Here is a 20,811-nt window from a genome sequence, read left to right on the forward strand (position 1 = left end):
ATACATGACACGTATACCCATCGCCGTTGCTATTTGAGCTGATTTCGTTCCTGAATTGCAATCATAGATGATTCGTCATACAGATACAACCACAGCTCAAACCAAGGATGAAATGCAATTTTATTAAAAGACACGATACAGATTAGCATCTGATAATCAAGCTGCTTTTATTATACATCGCTACATGGACTAAATCGAGAAAGGCCTTGTCTGCAATGGAACATTTTCGACAGTATATTTCATCATCAGCTAATAACAATCCAGCATATTGATATCATCGTCAGGATTTGTTGGGATGATGGATTGAGTCATCATGTCTGCATTGATATCAAATGCTTCTTGATAGAGATGTTCCGGATCTAATGTTTGTTTTTGCTGAGCTAGATTTACTGTTTGTAACGTTCGTATGAAATCATCGTCTTTTTGATCCTTGTCATCAAAGGACCTCTTTTGCGCTGTGCTCGACGGGGAAGAAGAGTACTGAGACAAGATGCGTTCAATGACTCGGACAGCTTCTATGCGAACCACTCTATTGGTGTCCACAGCCTATGCCCAGGTGTTAGCAGAAAGTTGTGTTTAATATATAAAGACTCACAGCTTCTGCTAGTAATTCGCCTGCCCCTAAATGTGTGAATAGGTGATCGTGCTCTCGAGTCTTCTTATTTTGCTGCTTCTCATGGATATAAAGTAGCCATAGGCTTTCAATCAGTTTACATGCCCTGATACGCACATCCGTATCTTCATCCTTCACCAGGTCGCGTATAATGTCGGGACTATCGCAACTGTCAGTATCCAGACAGGTAGACAACCATGGTACTTACTTGAGTGAATTTTGGTTTTTTGAATCCTCCACTTCCATCAGCATCCCCTGACAGGATCTGTTCTCAGCCAAGCAACTGATGGCATCCAGTGCAGCTCTTCTCACAAATGCTTCTGTATCATACAGCAAACAAGGCAGTTTTGTAGCCAAATCCCTGGATACTTTGTGCTGCTGAATGTAATCCCATCCCTCTCTGCAAGTCATCATCGTCTGTTAGGAGGAAACAAACGCTTCAATATACATAATCCAACAACAAAAGCGCTGCCTATTACCTGCAAGACTTGTACAGCTGAAGCTCTCACATATGGTTCCGCATCATGGATACGAGCAAATACGAGTAAGGGTAAATCATATGTCAATGCAAATTGAACCTTTGTCAGCCTAATTGGGTTATCGGTGAACAGCTGTCCAATGAAATTGACAGTGGCATCCCGAATGTCCCATTCTGTATCAAGAAACTTGAACTCGAGTGCCTCTGCTAAACCGTTGCCCTGAAAAATCACTATTTTATGAGTGTTTTGTTTGTTTGGGCTGTTTGAATTACTCACTGATTCTGTCACAAGAGCACCAATGTCTTTGTGACCTAAAAGGTTGTCAAATGATGCCAATACAATAGAGAGGCTTTTGCAATCCAATGCAGTATCATCATTCATCATAATTTTGACTAATGCGTGAGTGCACTGCGCTAATATTGCTGGCTGCTGATCTTTGTACATGGCACTCGTGAGTAACTCTAAACAGGCCTTCAAAACGCGAGAATCCGAATACAGCATGTCGTGTTTCAAGACGTCAAAAAAATCAGTGAAGCCGGGATTCTGTCATGGCGATGAATAAGCATTGGCGGTTATGCATTAAACGTGATGGTCACTTACATTCATAGTAGTCGCATCCATCTCCAAGAGCTTGTTTACGGTGCGGACCACAAGTTGCAGTAGGTTGTTCTTCATACGAACCGATTTCAATGACTTCTTTACATTTGCTAGTTGGTTGTGAGTGTCGCTATCCATGCAGACATGCAAAAGCTGATGTAGTGTAGTGTACGCTGCGTCAGATGAACAAGTTTCAGTGTCTGAGCTATGCTGAAGCAAGGTAAATGATGCGTCCAGTAACGAAACTGCTGTCATCGTGTCGTTTAATGCAGTCGACTCTTTGATCATGCTCAATGCCAATTCAGATATGGCCAGATAAGCTACTCCTCATTTTAGTCTTCATTGCAAAGCCAACACACATGACGCTCACCTTGGTGCACATTGCTTCCACTGCTGGATAGGTTCAACGTGAGAAGTGGATCTGGATCCCACGTAAACAGCTCGTTTGTAATCTCCAGTGTTCTTGCTCTGATCATCCGATCGCATGATAATAGGGAAGGCATGAAGGAATGTAACTATCAATACAGTCAGTTTATGTGGAAGAATTTGCTTAAAATCTGGTTTACCAGCTGCTTTGATCGAAGGTAAGGAAGCGTTCTTTGATCTCTAACGGCCACAACAGCCCAGCAAAAATCCAGGGCAGAGAGCATTTGTTTCTGATCTCCTGCTCCCTGAGCAGACTGAAGCAAAATAGAGCGGATCAACTCTGAAGGATCCATTGATTGAAGCAATTCATTTGATTCAAGTGTCAGCAAGGCGGCAAATAAGTGGCACGCTTCAGCTACCACATAGCTACTCTGATCCAATAGCGCAAATGGGATGAAGGATGTTGCCTTGTCATTGCTGAGCAGCCACGTGTACCCACTATCGCACCGTAAGAACAGGCGACATGTTTCAATGCAAGCACAGCGTAGAGCAGCTTCGTTCGATTTGATGCCAGCAGTGATCATGGCCAACACATCTGTATAATCAGACTCTAATTCTTGAAACAATTCGTCTTTTCCATAGTGTATCAATTGGCCCAAAAAGCGAAGACAAAGCGTAGTGACACGATAATCTTGCTCATCTACCAGCAAACACGCTTCTTTGATTTGTTGAAATATTTGACATTGTTTATTCAACTCGACTATGGCCTGAATGGAATGCGTCGACAAGACCGATATGAGAAACGAAAGCACTTTTTCGTATAGCGTATCATCTACAATCGTTTTGGACATGTAGGGCAGAGCCCTTATCATACTAGCAGCTCTTTGGAGGTCCATTTTCTGTTGGGTGTGGGAGTATAAAAGGAGGGCGGGAAGAAGGGGTCATGGCTATAGCTTAGTGTGACCCTCTTAAGTAGACACTATATTGCTTTACCCCGCCGACTGTGGATGAAACGGACTAAATGGGGCGCATAGATTTGCAAGTGTGATCCATCATCTGATAAATGGGGTTTATTGTTTTGATATAGAATGCCTTTTATAGGAGATATATATTTATTTATAATTAATTTACAAGAAAGAACACGAAAGAGGTATATGTAATTGAGTATGTTTGGGGGGGGGGATATATAGAAACAAATTTGAAAGAAAAAGTTATTCATACTTAGTTGTAGAAAGGGTAGATGGCATATTGAAATAGCAGTTATTGGCATCCGTAGGCCAGTAGGTATTCATAGTGGCTGGATCATCCTCCATGAGCAAGTCTGTGGTTGTGCCTTCGAAATCAACGTATTGATCCAAGTTGTAAGTGGCCAAGTCAGGCACATACCAATTGCTGTTGGGGTCAGAGAAGGACTCGGCGTTGAATGTGTTGGACGAAAAGTGGAGGTTCTTTTCCAAGCTGAAGGACTGGAGATCAATGGTCTTCATATCAGGATGTTGAGTCACCACTTGCTGAGGAACTTGTAATCCATCAAGGATGTTCTGCGCCTCCACATCAAACAGCATTGGATATTCAGCAGTGAGTAGCATCTGGTTGGGGTCTTTATCGCACATCCAAAAGTCATTGCCTTCTTGTTGTTGCTGTTGCAGTGGCTGTTGCAGAGGTTGCTGAGGAAGAGCAGGCATAGTACCGATCAAATCCGATGGTCTAGTCAAATTGTTGTACGACTCTGTAGGGTAACTCAATACATACGGTGACGCAGCGATGGTGTCAATTGAGTTTGTTGTTGTTGATTTTCTCTTTTTGGAAGTGTGTGTATCGTCAGCATACGATCCCACATCAACAGCACTATCATCGTCATCTTCAGCTGTAGATGATCCAGGTTCAACAGGATTGCGGCGTTTACCCGCCTTGGGAGGAGGTCTTTGAGGATCAGTAGACTTGCGACGCTTGTTGACAGGGTCAAGAGGATTGAATCGAATGATGAAGTTCTTGGGATCAGTCTTGGGCACTTGCTTTGGCGCAATCTTGCTCTTCTTTTCCTGAGCTGTCATGTTTCTGATGCGGGGAGCAGCCACAGAGGGTGAGGTAGTAGAAGCAGTAGAGGCAGCAGCAGTAGCAGCAGCAGCAGCAGCAGCAGCAGTAGCCTTGTTCTTCTTGGCTTCGTAATCTTCAGGGCGAGTAATGTGAATGTTGGGACACATGTTATCCATTGACAAGTCATCCAAATTCATCATGTCTTCACCACTAATGGCGCCAGTTTCAGAACTGGTATTGCGGTAATGACGAGTGGAGAGAGAAGTGTACATGCCCATGTCGTGGTGTCTTCTGCTGTGGCCGCCGGTTTGAGACAAGTTGTCTACAAAGATCTTTTCAGTGTTGAGACGGAGAGTCCAGTAACCGCCTTTGCCAGGATGCGCTTGAGTAGGACGACGGTCTTCCTTGACAAACCACTTTCTGTTCAATGAGAGATTGTGGCGGATAGAGTTCTAATGAGCGAGATGGATGGTCAACACAATGCTTGTTGTGATGGTTTGTGCTTGTTATTTACCTGCCAGCCCTTTTGGCCTCTTTTGTAGTACGGATATGCTTCCGAGATCCATTTGTAAATGTCACTCAAAGTTAAACGGCCGTTTTTGCTAGTCAAGATGGCATGAGCAATCAGTGTTGCATAAGAATAAGGTGGTTTTTCATAGCGATCCGTGGGCTTCCACCAAGGAACAATCTTATGGGGCCAAGAGGCTCTTGTTCTAGCAGGGCAGGTCTCGAGATCATCGTCATCTTCAGGCCTGATACCGATAGGCTCTTCATACTTAAACTTGATTTCTCTCGTGTGGTTGTTGTAGTTTGACTTTTTGTTGTTGTTATTGATCAGATGCTTGTCTCCAGGTGATTCACGAATAATTGAGAATTGCGACATTTGTTGTAGCTGTTTCTTATTTGACATGTTGTGATATATAAGACAAGAAAAAAAAAAAGGGTATATTTATTAAGCTGTTATATATATATATATATAGTAGAATGGGATTACAATGAAATGAAGGAAACAAAAGAGAAAAGAAAGGAAATAAACAGAGTACCTATAAATACTTTTTTTTTTCTGTCGCTTGGCTACCGATAAGTTCACGCACACTATGATTATAGAGTGTGTGTGTGTACACAGTATGATGACAGAGTGAAGGAAACAAGTGCAGTTGTGTGTTACGTTACAGTGGAACAGATAGCATCATACACTTGTATTTTCAGCATCCCCTGGCTGCTCCTTTATTGAAAGAGAGAGAGAGAGGGAGAGAGAGGAAGAGAGAGAGAGAGAGAGAGAAAAGGCCAAGCATATGATCATCTACTTGTTACTGTATGGATCAGACATAGGCTAGATGTGATCATATCCATGGACAATATAGTTATATTAAATCTATACGCGTACGAGAGGGTGATCCTGGGAAGTAGTAAGATGGAATCATCTGTTTGTTTCATGTATACCTCATAATAACATACTACCAAAATTGTTCATGCTTATTGTACCACATGGAACGCCCATTTTCCACAGTGATTTGTATGATAAAGTATATACTTCTCCCTACTATTTGAATAGAACGAGGATGGGCCCATTGTTATTCTGTTGATAAATCATTAATCTCATTTATGTGCCTTGAGACCAAAACAAGGGCTGGATGTATATATAGCTATATACAAACAATGGCAAAAAGTGTACGTGCGTTTATTATGATACATCATTAATAATTACAGATCTGCAAATATTGCTTTTATTTATTATCAAACCCCTGAATCCTATATTTCCTACAATGAATGATAAATCTACACCAAGACGTCGCTTCTCAACACCCATTTACTGCCTTCAATGACTTCCATTGCTTCATGTAGCAAACAGTGTGTACCATGTCGATGGAGCAAAGCCATCCCTTTTTTCGGCTGTACCACTATCGGATCGGATTTCCGATTATCATTCTTATAGAACACTGTTTCGCCACCTTTCATGTCTTCATTCAGATAGATCAGTAGCGTCCAATCAGTCCATAAACCAGTTGTTTCATCTTGTACGCTTTCATCGTAGTGAGCACCAAATGAATGACCCTTCCTATAACGGTATATCCGGATGTTAGAATTCAATCCTTTGGGTATCTTTGCTTGGCTGATAGGCGACTCTTGGACCACTTGTTGCATTCCTTTCCACAATGTGTTTGCGACGCTTGAATCTTGAATTGATTGTCGATCATTGTTGCGAAACGCATACCCACGTTTAGGTTTTCCACCGGCACTAGCAATAGGCGGCAAATGAGTCTCGAAATACTGAACTAATTGATCGCACTCTTTGGCATTCAAGAATTTGGGAATCACGTAGATTTGATCAGGCTCGAGTTCGTCCACACGAAGAAAGTTCTTTTGTGCCAAGGTTGGAAATTTGGTGCTACTACTTTTAGCACTGCCACCGGCCTTATTGTCTTCTTTTTTCGCTGCTTTTTTGATTGCTTTGGGCATTTAATAGTATATCCGGAGAGAGAAATCAAGGGGTACTAGTAAAAAGGAAAAACGCGAAAGAGAGCGAAATGCTGCGGATGTACAACACCCGTCTTTTGCTCAAAAAGATACGAATGTTTTGATTGCCTTAATAAGCCTGAAAATGTAACCTCAAATCTCGGCTTGTACATTAAAATGGGTACAAGCTCTTGTATATGGTCAACATGAATACAGCACAAAGTTAATCATGTAAGCACATAATATAGCTTAGTTGATGTCTCCATAAAGAAACAACAAACAAGGAGGAGCAAAGAAACAACAACAGAAAACTAGGCACCATGCCGTTTGGCAATCGTTAAATCAAATTCACAAGTGCCACAAATGACATGTATCCAACTCTGTCATCATGCAGTCAGTTACAAATGTCGATTTCATAACGTCAATACCAAGTTGTGGCCATCATCAATTGTAAAAAAAAAAAAAAAAAAAAAAAAAAAAAAGTTAATTAGTTCGATGGTGTGTGCAACCTCAAGCTTTTTATTCCCTCGCTCGGTTGTATCATCTCTTTTAGAGATTTCACGGCCCATCTTCCGTAGCATCGAAACTGATATCATCGTTTCCTTACATCATTTCATTCATTCTTGTTGCGTATATATAAACTTCCGAGAGTAAATTCTTCTTTAGCATTCTTGAAGCACTTCTCAGGGATCATCTGATGGATTATTTTCGTTTTCAATAATGCTTTGGCAAAGAAACAAGAACAAGGTTTCTAGAATATATTTCACTGCGGTTAAAGGTGTTTCCAATGATTACTATATTTATAAATGTGGTTGAGCATGTATACCTTTTGATTATTAGTCATACATAAACAAGCCTCGTTCATCATGGCCATTGCTTCTCATAGCTCTAAAAGTCTAATCTTTCATGCTGCCAAACTTTCTTATTTTTGGGTTTCATGCAGCCTTGTTTACTCCTGAATACGAGGTTCATGCCGTTGCACAATCCAACCTTCGTGTCCCTTGCTGTGAACACACAGCAAGTTGCAATTTATGTGAACCAACAAGCGATCAGGAATGTGGATAGCATAGTGCTATGCTACTGGTAGTACGCTATTTGCACTGATACACAATGTACAATGCCCCCACTCAAAACGTAGCAGATTGTTGAAAATCACACTTGCCCCTTTGGATCATTCTGGGATCTGTGTAAAGCGACATTGCTGAAAAAAATCAGATCAAGTCCATCAGTCTTTATTATTACTTTTAATTGCTTCATCACTCTACTGTATAGTAGCTATAGCCACAGTAGCCGCTTTAAATAATACATAATATTCCATAAATTTCACCCGAGCTCTCAAGTAGCTACTTTCTGATACATGTAGCCTTGGAACTGACTTTTCTATGACGCTCTATGTCTGTATCAACGAGAAAAGGTTACATACAGGAAGATAGCGTACGCGCAGGGCTTCTTAATAGTCAAACGTATGCAAAACACAGCGAAATCTGAATGTATTTGAGCTATGTTTTCTCGCGTTAAAAGCCGTTTTAGATGGTCAGAATAGCACCAAACAATTGCTCTCATCTAACACTTACTTCCTGACACCTTTGCTCAACTTTTTAAGGACCAAAAAAACATGACCGAAAATCGACCAAAAAGCATGAGGTACCCCCCCATGGTTTTCTTCGAAAATCAAACGATCGCATTTTTCACCTTGATAATGAAGACTTTTACTATGGTATATCTTGAATCAAAATGTTTCTATCGATCCAAGGCAACCTCTGAAATCGTCTTTTTGGGACTTTGATATTTAAAATTTGGACATTTTGGCCAGAAACCTCTTTTCTTATTTTCATAAATTGCTCAATAAGTTTATTCAAAACACCTATCCTATTTGGTACCATTGGATGCCCCTTGAAAAGCACTCCAAGAAAGCATAGAAAAGTATAGGATGATTATCCCAATTTACATAGTCGAATCTAGCAAATAAATGATATTGGAGTTGAATCAGATCAAATCTGGCCAATCTTGAGCAGATGTAAACCAAAGTTTTAATCAACAGTTCATCTGACCTGCATGAAGGCAATCGATATTTTAATAACTATAATTGGAAGGGAATCACAAACTGAAGAATACCATAGCTTATTCTGAGCGCTCTATATAGTATCTATTGTGTATATCTATGTCTGGTAGGCTCAGTTGCTGTCATATGCTCAACGCTATTAGAATCATCGATGATAGAACTACAGAATTGAGCGAGGAGACTCCACTAAGTGTTAACGAGATCAAATATCTAGTTATAACATAATAAATTTATAGTCCCTAGACATTTTGACAATTTTAATATGGAAAATGAGTTGCCAGGCATTTGTCAGGCGTGGTTCGTATATAATTAGAGATTTTATATTAAATTACTATCAATCGACAATCAAGTTTCTTTTATCAACCAAAGGCCCACGGCAGCGCAAGCCATCTGAACGTAGGTTGGTTTCCACCAAAGCAAAGCGTAGGTCAGGGAACCAACCGAAGAGTCGAAATACTCATCGTAACGTAGCAAATTTATGGTTTCTAGACACTTTCAAAGCCTCAAAAAGGAAAGAAATTGATCTAAAAATTATTTTGATAGACTGGTGTTGTTAAATAGAATGCACAAAAAAATAGCATGGCTAAAGATAGTGCTACGTAATTTGCCATCTGCTTTCCATACGCTTCAAAAGCATCTATTACTGCATTGCCTTCATAATGAACAGGGCATTGAGTTTGCCAGCCAGCCCTAACAGCCAAAATTAATTCAAACCCAAAATTTTTGTCCATTCAAGATTGGCCAGATTTTGATGATTCTCGACTTGATTGAACTATTCAACTAGATTCGACTATAAAAAGGTGATGATCATCCCATGTTGCTTTAAGCTTTCTTGGAGCGCTTTTCAAGGGGCATCCAATGGTACCAAGTAAGATAGGTGGTTTCATTAAACTTGTTGAGCAATCTACAATAATATGAAAAGAGGTTCCTGGCCAAAATGTCGAAATTTTGCAAATGAAAACCTCATAAACGTGGTTTCAGAGGTTGCCTTGGATTGATAGAAACATTTTGATTCAAGATATACCATAGTAAAAGTCTTCATTATCAAGGTGAAAAACGCGATCATTTGATTTTCGAAGAAAACCATGAGGGGTACCTCATGCTTTTTGGTCGATTTTCGGTCATGTTTTTTTGGTCCTTAAAAAGTTGAGCAAAGGTGTCAGGAAGTAAGTGTTAGATGAGAGCAATTGTTTGGTGCTATTCTGACCATCTAAAACGGCTTTTAACGCGAGAAAACATAGCTCAAATGCACTCAAATTTTGGTGTATCAGTGACACTAAGGGCTAAAAAGGGGGAATACCAGTGTGCTGCTTGCCTGTATATGAAGTAGCTACGTGTATATGGATGTAGAGCATTATATAAGAGTCAGATCCACAGGTAATATAATGTGTAAGTGGAGGGTCAAGTTGAAAGTGGCAATATTTTGGAAAGATACGCAAGAGCAATCGGTAACGCGAAATTCCACTGTGTAGGTTGGCTCTCATCGAAGCGAAGCGAAGGTAGAGAGCCATCCGAAGCATAAACGCTCGTTTAAGTACACTATGATGTAGACCAATCTCGTCAATTATACATCAACTGGCCGGTAAAAACCAAGAACTCTTCAAGGTTCTTGTCATGACGACTGGTTAAAGGCGGATCATGAACAGCTAAATAACTTTTATCACAGGCTATGGCTTATAAACCTCTCAATCAAGCCTGAATCAAGGATATATTCATACAGTTTTCTTCATGAACAATGGTATCAAGGAGGGTTTATTTATTTCACGATTTGCCTATACTGGATTTGCATCATAACAATCTAATTATTGTTTTTATGCAAATTCAGCACTATCTCCATCTCTGACATTTTGATAACCACCACTTGGGAAAGCGCCAGGAGCATCTGACCAATCTAAATCATGAGGATCAGTACAAGTTTCACGCATGAGTTCTTTCTGTCTACTAACTTCCAGCGTTTAATGTATCCCCTCTTTCCTTGAGGTTGTTTATTCCGGAATAAACGGATAAAGGCTACATAACCACATCAGAATCCACCACTGATTGCATCATTATGCATTTACCTTGACAAGCAAACTGATGATTGTGAAGCTATAGAAACGCTGTTAATTCCCAATGTCGCGGTCTCCTATGTATGCCACCTAATCTTACAACTTTGCAAAACCAAATCCGCTTTCTTCTTGTGGGTTGCCTCCATGTAGATAGAGCCAACTCAAATCCAAAAAGATACTGAAACCTAATATGCCTGTAAACTTTTTTGCGTTTTACAAAAATGTTAACTAAAGTTTGAATACGTTCCATGAGCACATACAGTTTTAAGAGGTGAAGTAGATTCTCGGTAGTTGTAAGCCCAAATGCCGAAAAAGAAGATGGGGATATTATATGTTGGATTGGTAGCAACTGCACCAAGAAGTGAAAGACCCTGAAATATTGGTTACATTATGCCGTTGATATAGACAGCGATGGCGCTCTTGTTCACTTACCAAATGTAAGCCTAAAAGGCTGGCCAAATTAGCTTGCTGAACAGTGTTTTGTAAAGCGTCCATTAATGATTTTATTAAATGTAGATTCGAAAGAAATGGAACGCGAATGAAGAGTAAAGCAGTGGAGAGAATAAACAGGAAGCGGAAGCTGTAAAACACTCGGAGGACTTGAGATGTGGAACAAGAGTCAGATGTATCAAAACCGTCGAGGCTTTGATGTAAATCGCTTGGGGTTTTCGAGAAGTACGATTCTCAAAAATCATCCTTAAAGAGGCTCTTTGCTTATTGGTATTTTTGAGCCATGTTCGAAGTTTGCGCCAATTTTCAATTGCAAATATGAATGTATCATAACGATTGTGTTTATTCTACCAAGCATAAGATTATTAAATTATGACTATTGGCTGTTAACTACATATAGCCGAACTAGTCTGTTCAATAAAGCAATCAATGCTTCACTAGGCTCATCGCTATCCTCATTTATGCATTTAACATTAGATGCTCCAATTCATCGCTCAGGAACAACAATGTACAGAAACCAAGTATATACGGTCACATTAAGGAAGATGTTGCAAAAAAAAAAATCTGACAGACCTCAACGTTTATCTAGACCATCTATCAAATATACGAAATGAAATTTGAAAATAAAGTGTATGTACTATAAGCATTGATATTTTTGAAGCCATACAACAATTAATACTTGTTTCTTTGTATAGATCCAGCCGAGCCAAAGAAGAAGTGCCGACTGGAGTTCAGTCGAGTATTCGAAATGAAATCTTTGAGCAAGAGACTATGGATGAAGACGTGGTGAAGGAAGAGGCTGAGAGAATGGATATGCTCATGCGTAATTTGATTGGAAATGCTGACGATGAAGAAGAAGACGAATCCAAGCAAGAAGAGAGCAATGGTACAGATAAATCGAGGCCTCGTTCAATGGATCTAGTTGACAATTCTATTAGATATGGAAACAGAGCAAGAAGAGGAGTTCTCCTTTCGATTATTCGCCAGTGAGCCAGTTGCCAACGTTACCATTGCTGAAGGAACAGACAACACAGACGACTTATCAAAAGCTATTGCTGATCAACAAGTCTATGAGTTTGACGAAACAGATCCAGATTTTGTAGCTAAAGTTGAACAGGCCGCAATTGATTACGATACTATCTTGACACAATCCAAAATTCCTTGTCCTACAGCAGCCTTTCCACACCGTATTTTGCATTTATTATCACCAGAAGAACAAGCAAAGAAGGACGCTGCTGATAAAAAGAAGATGTCGAAGAAAAGAAAGAGTAAAAAATGCCGAGATTTTGAAAAGGCTGTTAAGGCAGGCAAGATCAAAGTAGATCCCAAGATGAGAAATCCAGCTACACCTGATGGATGGCCAGGATGGCCAGGTAACTTGACAAGAATCGCCATTATCAATTACCAACCCTCAAACAAAAAGAGAGATAGTGGAGCGAGAGGTGGATTTAGAGGAAGAGGCGGAGGCAGAGGAGGTAGCCGTGGTGGTATGATAGCAGGACGAGGAAGAGGCCGTGCATTTTAAATTTTGTGTAATAAAGACCTCTCGATACTGTATATGACCATGGTATTGCCTGATACAGGTATTAGGCCCTACTGCCATTTCATGTCACTGTAATATACCAACGCTTTGTGTGCAAATGTCAAAATAACGTCCCTGACGGACATCAAGGTTGATAGCCGGCTTCAAAAGTGATTTAATACTATGCTAGCATTACGGACTTCTTGTAAGGAACCATTATTAAGGCAATACTCCACTCAAGACAGCTCCCAAATGTCCAGTATTGTCCTGCAAAATTCCATTGAAATCTGAACATTAGAGAGCATCTCTTAAAGCAATTTCCAAAGCATAAGCCTAGGTGCTTCTTCATGAGGTTTACGCTAGCACCAGATTGAATAGATTGTAACGGCCAGCTTACATCCTCCTTCATCTGATTCTCGATGCATACTGCCAATAACACATACCTTCCAGTGTCCTGAATCTTGAAGAGTGGGTATACATCAAGAGTATAAAAGGTCACAGCTTTCATGCTACATTCTTTTCATTGGAGCAAAATTTAGTTTACTCGGGGAAAATCCAGAGAAAAAAATAATGTATAAATTTATTTTTCAAAGATGAAACGAGAAAATCTTTCCCTTTTAACACATCCAATTTTAAAAAGGTAAATTTTGGATCCATCCATGCCACACAACAGCAAATTGCTATCCATCCATCCATCAAATATACTTACATGTATTATCTTTCATTATAGTCGCAATGGGTAAGGAGAAGACTCACGTTAACGTCGTCGTCATTGGTCACGTCGATTCCGTAAGTGCTCTATATTACATGGTAAAAGCGATATGATTGATTAACCATATTTCATTACCATAGGGTAAATCTACTACTACTGGTCACTTGATTTACAAGTGTGGTGGTATTGATAAGCGTACCATCGAGAAGTTCGAGAAGGAAGCTGCCGAACTCGGTAAGGGCTCTTTCAAGTACGCTTGGGTTCTTGATAAACTCAAGGCTGAGCGTGAGCGTGGTATCACCATTGATATCGCTCTCTGGAAGTTCGAAACCCCCAAGTACAACGTCACCGTTATTGATGCTCCCGGTCATCGTGATTTCATCAAGAACATGATTACTGGTACTTCTCAAGCCGATTGTGCCATTCTTATTATTGCTGGTGGTACTGGTGAATTCGAAGCTGGTATCTCCAAGGATGGTCAAACCCGTGAACACGCCCTTCTTGCTTTCACCTTGGGTGTCCGTCAATTGATTGTTGCTATCAACAAGATGGATACCACCAAGTGGTCTCAAGATCGTTACAACGAAATTGTCAAGGAAGTTTCCGGTTTCATCAAGAAGATCGGTTTCAACCCTAAGTCTGTTCCCTTCGTCCCCATCTCTGGCTGGCACGGTGATAACATGTTGGATGAATCCACCAACATGCCCTGGTTCAAGGGATGGAACAAGGAGACCAAGGCCGGTTCCAAGACTGGTAAGACTCTCCTCGAAGCCATCGATGCCATTGAGCCCCCTGTCCGTCCTTCCGACAAGCCTCTCCGTCTTCCCCTCCAAGATGTCTACAAGATCGGTGGTATCGGTACAGTTCCCGTTGGTCGTGTTGAGACTGGTACTATTAAGGCTGGTATGGTTGTCAACTTTGCTCCCGCTGCTGTCACCACTGAAGTCAAGTCCGTCGAAATGCACCACGAAACCCTCTCTGAAGGTCTTCCCGGTGACAACGTCGGTTTCAACGTCAAGAACGTCTCCGTCAAGGATATCCGTCGTGGTAACGTCTGTTCCGACTCCAAGAACGATCCCGCTAAGGAATCTGCCTCTTTCACCGCTCAAGTTATTATCTTGAACCATCCCGGTCAAATCTCTGCTGGTTACGCACCAGTTCTCGATTGTCACACTGCTCACATCGCCTGTAAGTTCTCTGAACTCATTGAGAAGATTGATCGTCGTTCCGGTAAGTACTTGTAATCGTCAAAATTGAAAGTCCGGTCATTATATTTGGAATCTGGGTTTAAATTGCTTGATTTTTGTCCCTGGATCGAAAAATGTTGATTTTTCTTTCAATTTCTGGCGTCTCTTGATTGTTTAAAATGATTTACTAACGTCGCAATTGTCTCTTTTGTATAATAGGTAAGAAGATGGAAGATGCTCCTAAGGTTGGTTTTAAGAAAAGGAAACAACTGAAACACAAAACTAATTATCTTTGTAAATAGTTCGTCAAGTCTGGTGATTCCGCTATCGTCAAGATGGTTCCCTCCAAGCCCATGTGTGTTGAAGCTTATACTGACTATCCTCCTCTCGGTCGTTTCGCTGTCCGTGATATGCGTCAAACTGTCGCTGTCGGTGTCATCAAGTCCGTTGAGAAGGTTGACAAGGCTGGTAAGGTCACCAAGGCCGCCGCCAAGGCTTCCAAGAAATAAATTACTTGATTTATGCTCAAGTACTGTATAAAAGTTTGTAAGACTTTTGTAAATAAATAAAAATTACTATTTTTAAATTTATTACCATGCTTTCTTCATTTGTTTATGATATGTTGGATGTTGAATAAGATGGTATGTCAGCGCCTGTGGATTTCAAGTAATTGTTTTGTCAAAAGGTAATTGGACTGATGTGACGAGATGATATCAGATAACATTAGTGAATTCCATTACACTAGCAGATCTATCTCGCTACGCTCGATGTCAGCATCGTCCTATGGGCTCTCTCCAAAGACATTTTAAATCAGATATAATTTTTTTTTGGTATATCAAGTAGATTTTAAACAATTTATTATTAGCTGGCAAAAGAAAGAAGGTTATATTAGAGCCACCAGAAGGAGGAGAGGAGGTATCTCCCTCAGCACCCTTTTTGCTTACACTGATATCAAACGAAACCTATTATGGAAACGATATGAAAGAAAATTCAAGTTTTATGCAGCATTTGTACATTACAATTGTCATTTTCTGATAATAGAACTGGCATATCATTCGCTGTTGCTGATGCTCTTAATAAGGTGGCGACATAAAGTTGGCCTTAAGTAAATACAGGACTTGTGTAAAATCTACAGCGATTTTTTTCAGGTAGTTTCATTGCAAAATATGCCTTCATGAGGCAAAACTCCCCCCCCCCCAAAAAAAATATTTGCGCTAAGCAATTGTCCTTTCAATTCCATGATTCCCATTTAATCAGTGCCGCAATCATCATTGCCATCAACAGAAAGGCATTTAGGTCAGCCAACAGCAATGCCGCTGCCAAAATTAGTTCAAACTCAGTATTTTTTTTCTGTTCAAGATTGGACCGATATTGTCTTTCTTCGACCTCTTTAATCTATTTTGTGATATTTGACTATATAAGCTGTGATGATCATCCGATGCTTCCTAATACATTCTTGGAGTACTTTTCAAGGCGCTTCTAATGGTGCTAATTGTAATACGTGTTTCAACTGAAGTTATTGAGCAATTTAATAAAATTTAAAATGAGGTTTTTGACGAAAATAGCCATATTTCACATATGAAAACCTCAGAAAAGTAGTTTCAGAAGTTGCTTTGGATCAACAGAAACGTTTTGAATTAATATATACCATAGTAAAGGTCTCTATTTTCAAGGTGAAAAAGCGATCGTTTGATTTTCGATGAAAACCATAAGGTACTCCTCATGCTTTTTGGTCGAATTTTGGCCATGGTTTTTTGATCCCCAAAAATTTGAGCAAAGGTGTCAGGAAGTTACTACCACTCAACTACAAATGTTTGGCGTCATCCCAGTGGCTCATAAAGGTCTGCGTGTCAAGATATGAAGGTTTGAAAGCTGTCAAATTTGGTTATGTATTGCTTTGTAGAGTTTATTTACACGACATGAATTACATCTTTGGTAGCTGAAGTCTTCTGGAAGGGCAGCTCTGCAGCCTGTACAACTTCTAATTAACAATGTAAATGAATACCCGAATTTGCTGCTTGAACTCTATGGCTTTACACCTTTGCTTGGCTACGGTAAAACCCATTAAGACTAATATTACCAAATGCGGAATTAGATGCAGTATACATATGATATAAATCAACCGCTAAAAACGTCCAAAGAGAATGCCAATGCTTCCTTACTAGACCATTTAACTTTTAAGATTTAGCATTTAGCATTCATACACACCATCAACTCTTTATTTATAGCAAATTTATGGAGAAATCAAAATTCGAAGTGTATTGGTATTGCCTAAACCACCTCTCCAGCCTTGGATTGCAATGATTGACTCGTTATGCCCCAACAAACTAATAATCAAGTTAGTAATTTGAGTGGCATACAGTATATAGCGATAACTTACCCATACTTGAGACCCTGTTCAATTCCTACAATGCATGCATGAAATCAGATTAGTGGAGCCAAATCTTGATAAAAACTAGATGCTTACCCCATTTAATTCTCGTATCAACATCACCTTGCCATGGTGAAAGATCAAGAGGACTAAGATAATCTGTGCTATTTGAGGCACTCAAACGGCTGGCTTCTTTGGATGATGCCTTGGGGTAATAAAAAGGAAAACAACCGCGATGAAGGTGGACCTGGCGAGCAGTTTGTGGATTGCGAGTGATCACAATAATGGGTACAGAGGGTCTGTATTTGGAGATGAGACGTGCTGATATTCCTGAACTTGTCAACACAATGATAGCTTTTGCGTTTTGTTCATGAGCAGCGTTCACAGCCGCACAAGCAATCGTTTCTGTTGTTGTCGTTGGCAAGGGAGTCAAGCTGCGAAGTTCATTAAAGAGTTTGGGGTAGCAGAGAACAGATTCGGCTAGTAAACAGGTTTGATGCATTGTTTGTACCGCTTCGATAGGATAGTTGCCCTTTGCGGTCTCTCCAGAAAGCATGACACAATCAGCACCGTCCAAAACAGCATTGGCAACATCAGAGACTTCCGCACGCGTAGGGCGAGGGTTATACTAGATATTAAGCATAGCTGATTAAGTAAAATCATTATGTTGCCCATAGTCTTACTTACAGTCATTGATTCCAGCATCTGCGTAGCACTAAAATATACTGCTAGTTAACCAAATATCAATGCCTTAAATGCCATCAGCAGAAACCTTACCAGATTACTGGTTTGCCAGACAAATTACATTTCGCAATCATCATCTTTTGTGCGATAAACACTCTTTCCAAGGGGATTTCAATGCCCATATCCTTTGCTTGACGCATTAGATCTACATGGAACAAACTACGAACCCATTCTACTTACTCCACGTGCAACCATGATACCGTCTGTTTGTTCCAAAATTTCATCAAAGTTGTCTACTCCTTGGTGATTCTCAATCTTGGATATGATTTTGATGGATTTGCCTTCTTCGCCCAAGGCTTTCCGGATATCCTTGACATCTTGAGCACGACGAATGAATGACGCAAAAATAATGTCCACTCTGTTCTCAACGCCGAACTGTAAATCTTGCTTGTCCTTGCCTGACAGGGCTGGTAAATCCACTGGAGTTCCAGGCAAATTGACACCTTTACGAGAGCAAAGTTTACCATTGTTCAAAGCCTTGACTCGAACACCGTCAGGTAAAATTTCCAAAACTTGAAGCGATAAGATGCCGTCATCGACATAGATCAGCTTGCCGACCTCAATCACATTGGGTAGGTTCTTATAGTCAATGTACATGACCTTGTCGTCACATGCCTCTTTATAAGAGTCATCTACGCTCATTACAAATACATGGCCTGCTTTGATAGGTATCTGCTGACAAGAAAATAAGCACTTTGCTCAAAAGTCATCATATCACATCATACCTCGACATTATCCTTCATAATGCCTGTTCTAATCTCAGGGCCCTTCGTGTCCAATGCTATGGCAGTCGGTCTGCCAGGATACACTACATTTCAGATTGGTTGTCTGTTGTTTATCCTGTCAATTCACTTACTCTTTGCACTCTGACGTGTATTATCAATGACAGATTGATGGTACTATGGATGCATTGTCAAAAGTTAAAATCTCCGCAATTATGCCTGCATTATCTGAGTACCTCACCTCATAAGAACCATGCGAAAAGTTCATACGAACAATATTTAAACCTGCATTACGAAGTTGAGTGATCATTTCGATGCTGTTTGTGTTTGGCCCTAGTTTTTTTTTTTTTTTTTTTTTTTTTTTTTTTTTTTAGCTTAGTTTATTTGTTTATATCAAGATGTATTTGGTAATATTCTTTACCAATGGTGCCAATGATGCTTGTCTTTCTTGAGGCTGCTGTGGTGACATCTACATTCATGTCAGCCAGCCATTGCAACTCACACGCAGTTTGTCCGTTTAGAACCATTAGAGATGTTGCTTTTTGTTGATGATATTCAAAAAAAAAGAAAAAGATAAGAGAAGGAAAAGAAGCTTTAGTGAAGGCGGGAAAATTTTATATGCTTTAACCAGCTCTGCGGAACCCATGTTCTCTGACCAAATTAGCTGTCATTTTGACAGCATCTGACTTGACTGCAAAAGTGTCATATAACTGATTACCTGGAGAATAATCACACGTACTCTGCAATGATATCACAGCGTCTACCTCTACATTTAGCACATGTGCTTTGTGTTAGTCGCTTGAGAGTTCTTGGAAGAAGATGTAATGCCACCAACATTTCCCGAGTGCATTGCAGATGCTCCGTAGAGGCTAAACGGTGGTACCTATGAACAGGCTTTATGTATTTCGGATTTCTTTTGAATACCATTATGCAATGTGATAATGAATCCTCCTTCAGTTGGGTCTTTTGTTTCACCTACATAAATATAACACCCATCGAACAAAGTCCACTCTCAATCTGCCCTGAGATTTACACTATACATACCGAACTTGACTCAAAAGCAATTGTTAGCAATGAGCCTAATCTATGATAAGGGTGAGATGAAATTCAATGCTATCAAAGTACTTCATTTGCATTGCATCAACAGCATTGAGCACTCAACTGAACAGGGCAACCTCTAAGGATACTATTGGCTGTTTAAACACCAGTCAGTTTAAACTCGATTTCCAAGCTTCGAAAAAATTTACAAAGCACACTCTTCACAAAGCACTTATACACATTATGACAGGTGAATACGAGAGAGCATCACTAAGAAGATCGAGAACTTATTTGAGCTTTTATTGACCAGATTACGCCGAGGAACAAGCAAATGAGATCGAAGCCCTCGAGTCCATCTACCCTGATGAATTTCAAGGTAATTACAGAGTAAAAATTTTCAATATATCGTGCTCACTGTATAGCAATGTTTACCTAGCAATCAGTGAAAAGGAATTCAAGATTGCTGTATATCCCGAAGAACAAGACGAGGAGAATCCCCGTAAGCAGAGACAAACGGTATCATTCAATCCAAAATGCTAAAAGTATCTGAATAGGTGGTCTTTCATTACACGTAATTTATACACCCAACTACCCTGAAGAACTACCAGAATATGAAATCGAAACAATTGAAGGACAAATCCCATCAAGCTACTACAATAAAATCAGAGAATCAGTGAAGCAAGTGGTAAGTTGAACCAAAAGAACGCGTATAGCAACTATCATAACACTGAAAGACTAGGCCGAGGATTCAATTGGTATGGCCATGATCTTCACCATGGTGATGACAATGAAGGATGAGCTCGATAATATCATGTTGGATGCTCAACGAGCAGAGGAAGAGATTATCAATGAAAAGAGACGCAAGGAAGAGGAAGCTGAACAAGCTAAATTTGTCGGCACAAAGGTTACAGTTGAAAATTTCATGGAGTGGAAAAAGAAATTCGATGCCGAGATGTTGGAAAAGGACGCAGTATTGAAAGCACAAAGAGCAAAGGAGTTGAAGGGCAAGTTAACAGGTCGCCAGCTGTTTGAACAAGATAAATCACTTGCCCTGTCTGATGCTAAATACATGGATGAAGGCGATGTGTCTGTGGACGCTTCTCAGTTTGATAAAGAAGAGCGTGGTGGTGCTTTTGACGATGACAGGGATAATGATGAGAACGCTGTTTGGAAATCATTCGATAAAGAAGAGTAATAGATCAATAAACATACATCATTTCGAATAGACACACAAATTACACAAAAATACTCCTTGAAATGGTTGAACCAGTTTCTTTAGGTCATACAGAAGCATGGATCGACAGCATTGCAACTTGTATGGAGAGAATTCGGGTGGGGGGGAGGGGCTGGGTCATTTTTTTAGTTTTTGTGATAGTTATCTGATCTAGCAGGCTCGTTGCCTCCTC

General features: G+C 40.1%; 8 protein-coding genes across 8 annotated transcripts; 3 read left to right on the top strand and 5 right to left on the bottom strand.

Moving 5' to 3' along the window:
* Positions 1-249: 249 nt before the first annotated feature.
* ATC70_003594 (uncharacterized protein) lies at positions 250-2,951 on the bottom strand (the record flags this gene model as incomplete). Its single annotated transcript, XM_064822950.1, has 8 exons — positions 250-546; positions 596-773; positions 822-1,030; positions 1,093-1,311; positions 1,369-1,635; positions 1,693-2,009; positions 2,060-2,204; positions 2,256-2,951. The coding sequence occupies 8 exons, from the start codon at positions 2,949-2,951 to the stop codon at positions 250-252; spliced, it is 2,328 nt and encodes a 775-aa protein (XP_064679550.1).
* Positions 2,952-3,266: 315 nt separating this feature from the next.
* On the bottom strand, positions 3,267-4,975 carry ATC70_003595 (uncharacterized protein; the record flags this gene model as incomplete). The annotated part of the gene is made up of 2 exons (XM_064822951.1): positions 3,267-4,544; positions 4,607-4,975. 2 exons carry the CDS (start codon positions 4,973-4,975, stop codon positions 3,267-3,269), a joined length of 1,647 nt encoding a protein of 548 aa, XP_064679551.1.
* An 896-nt stretch (positions 4,976-5,871) lies between these two features.
* COQ7_1 (ubiquinone biosynthesis monooxygenase Coq7) lies at positions 5,872-6,552 on the bottom strand (the record flags this gene model as incomplete). Its single annotated transcript, XM_064822952.1, has 1 exon — positions 5,872-6,552. The coding sequence occupies one exon, from the start codon at positions 6,550-6,552 to the stop codon at positions 5,872-5,874; it is 681 nt and encodes a 226-aa protein (XP_064679552.1).
* A 3,870-nt stretch (positions 6,553-10,422) lies between these two features.
* On the bottom strand, positions 10,423-11,154 carry ATC70_003597 (uncharacterized protein; the record flags this gene model as incomplete). Its single annotated transcript, XM_064822953.1, has 6 exons — positions 10,423-10,502; positions 10,558-10,621; positions 10,672-10,699; positions 10,760-10,860; positions 10,920-11,030; positions 11,092-11,154. The coding sequence occupies 6 exons, from the start codon at positions 11,152-11,154 to the stop codon at positions 10,423-10,425; spliced, it is 447 nt and encodes a 148-aa protein (XP_064679553.1).
* Positions 11,155-11,719: 565 nt separating this feature from the next.
* Positions 11,720-12,634, top strand: PRS5_1 (ribose-phosphate pyrophosphokinase; the record flags this gene model as incomplete). The annotated part of the gene is made up of 3 exons (XM_064822954.1): positions 11,720-11,739; positions 11,805-11,995; positions 12,048-12,634. 3 exons carry the CDS (start codon positions 11,720-11,722, stop codon positions 12,632-12,634), a joined length of 798 nt encoding a protein of 265 aa, XP_064679554.1.
* A 732-nt stretch (positions 12,635-13,366) lies between these two features.
* On the top strand, positions 13,367-15,039 carry ATC70_003599 (translation elongation factor EF-1 alpha; the record flags this gene model as incomplete). Its single annotated transcript, XM_064822955.1, has 4 exons — positions 13,367-13,420; positions 13,484-14,573; positions 14,750-14,775; positions 14,833-15,039. The coding sequence occupies 4 exons, from the start codon at positions 13,367-13,369 to the stop codon at positions 15,037-15,039; spliced, it is 1,377 nt and encodes a 458-aa protein (XP_064679555.1).
* A 1,724-nt stretch (positions 15,040-16,763) lies between these two features.
* Positions 16,764-18,677, bottom strand: ATC70_003600 (F-box domain-containing protein; the record flags this gene model as incomplete). The annotated part of the gene is made up of 9 exons (XM_064822956.1): positions 16,764-16,857; positions 16,911-16,935; positions 16,998-17,529; positions 17,589-17,616; positions 17,679-17,770; positions 17,826-18,317; positions 18,371-18,453; positions 18,502-18,544; positions 18,609-18,677. The coding sequence occupies 9 exons, from the start codon at positions 18,675-18,677 to the stop codon at positions 16,764-16,766; spliced, it is 1,458 nt and encodes a 485-aa protein (XP_064679556.1).
* A 971-nt stretch (positions 18,678-19,648) lies between these two features.
* Positions 19,649-20,600, top strand: ATC70_003601 (uncharacterized protein; the record flags this gene model as incomplete). Its single annotated transcript, XM_064822957.1, has 5 exons — positions 19,649-19,655; positions 19,716-19,781; positions 19,842-19,904; positions 19,960-20,090; positions 20,145-20,600. The coding sequence occupies 5 exons, from the start codon at positions 19,649-19,651 to the stop codon at positions 20,598-20,600; spliced, it is 723 nt and encodes a 240-aa protein (XP_064679557.1).
* Positions 20,601-20,811: the final 211 nt, after the last annotated feature.

The sequence above is a fragment of the Mucor velutinosus genome (genome assembly GCF_035048745.1).
Source record: "Mucor velutinosus strain NIH1002 chromosome Unknown tig00000165, whole genome shotgun sequence".
In the NCBI taxonomy this organism is placed as follows: domain Eukaryota; kingdom Fungi; phylum Mucoromycota; class Mucoromycetes; order Mucorales; family Mucoraceae; genus Mucor; species Mucor velutinosus.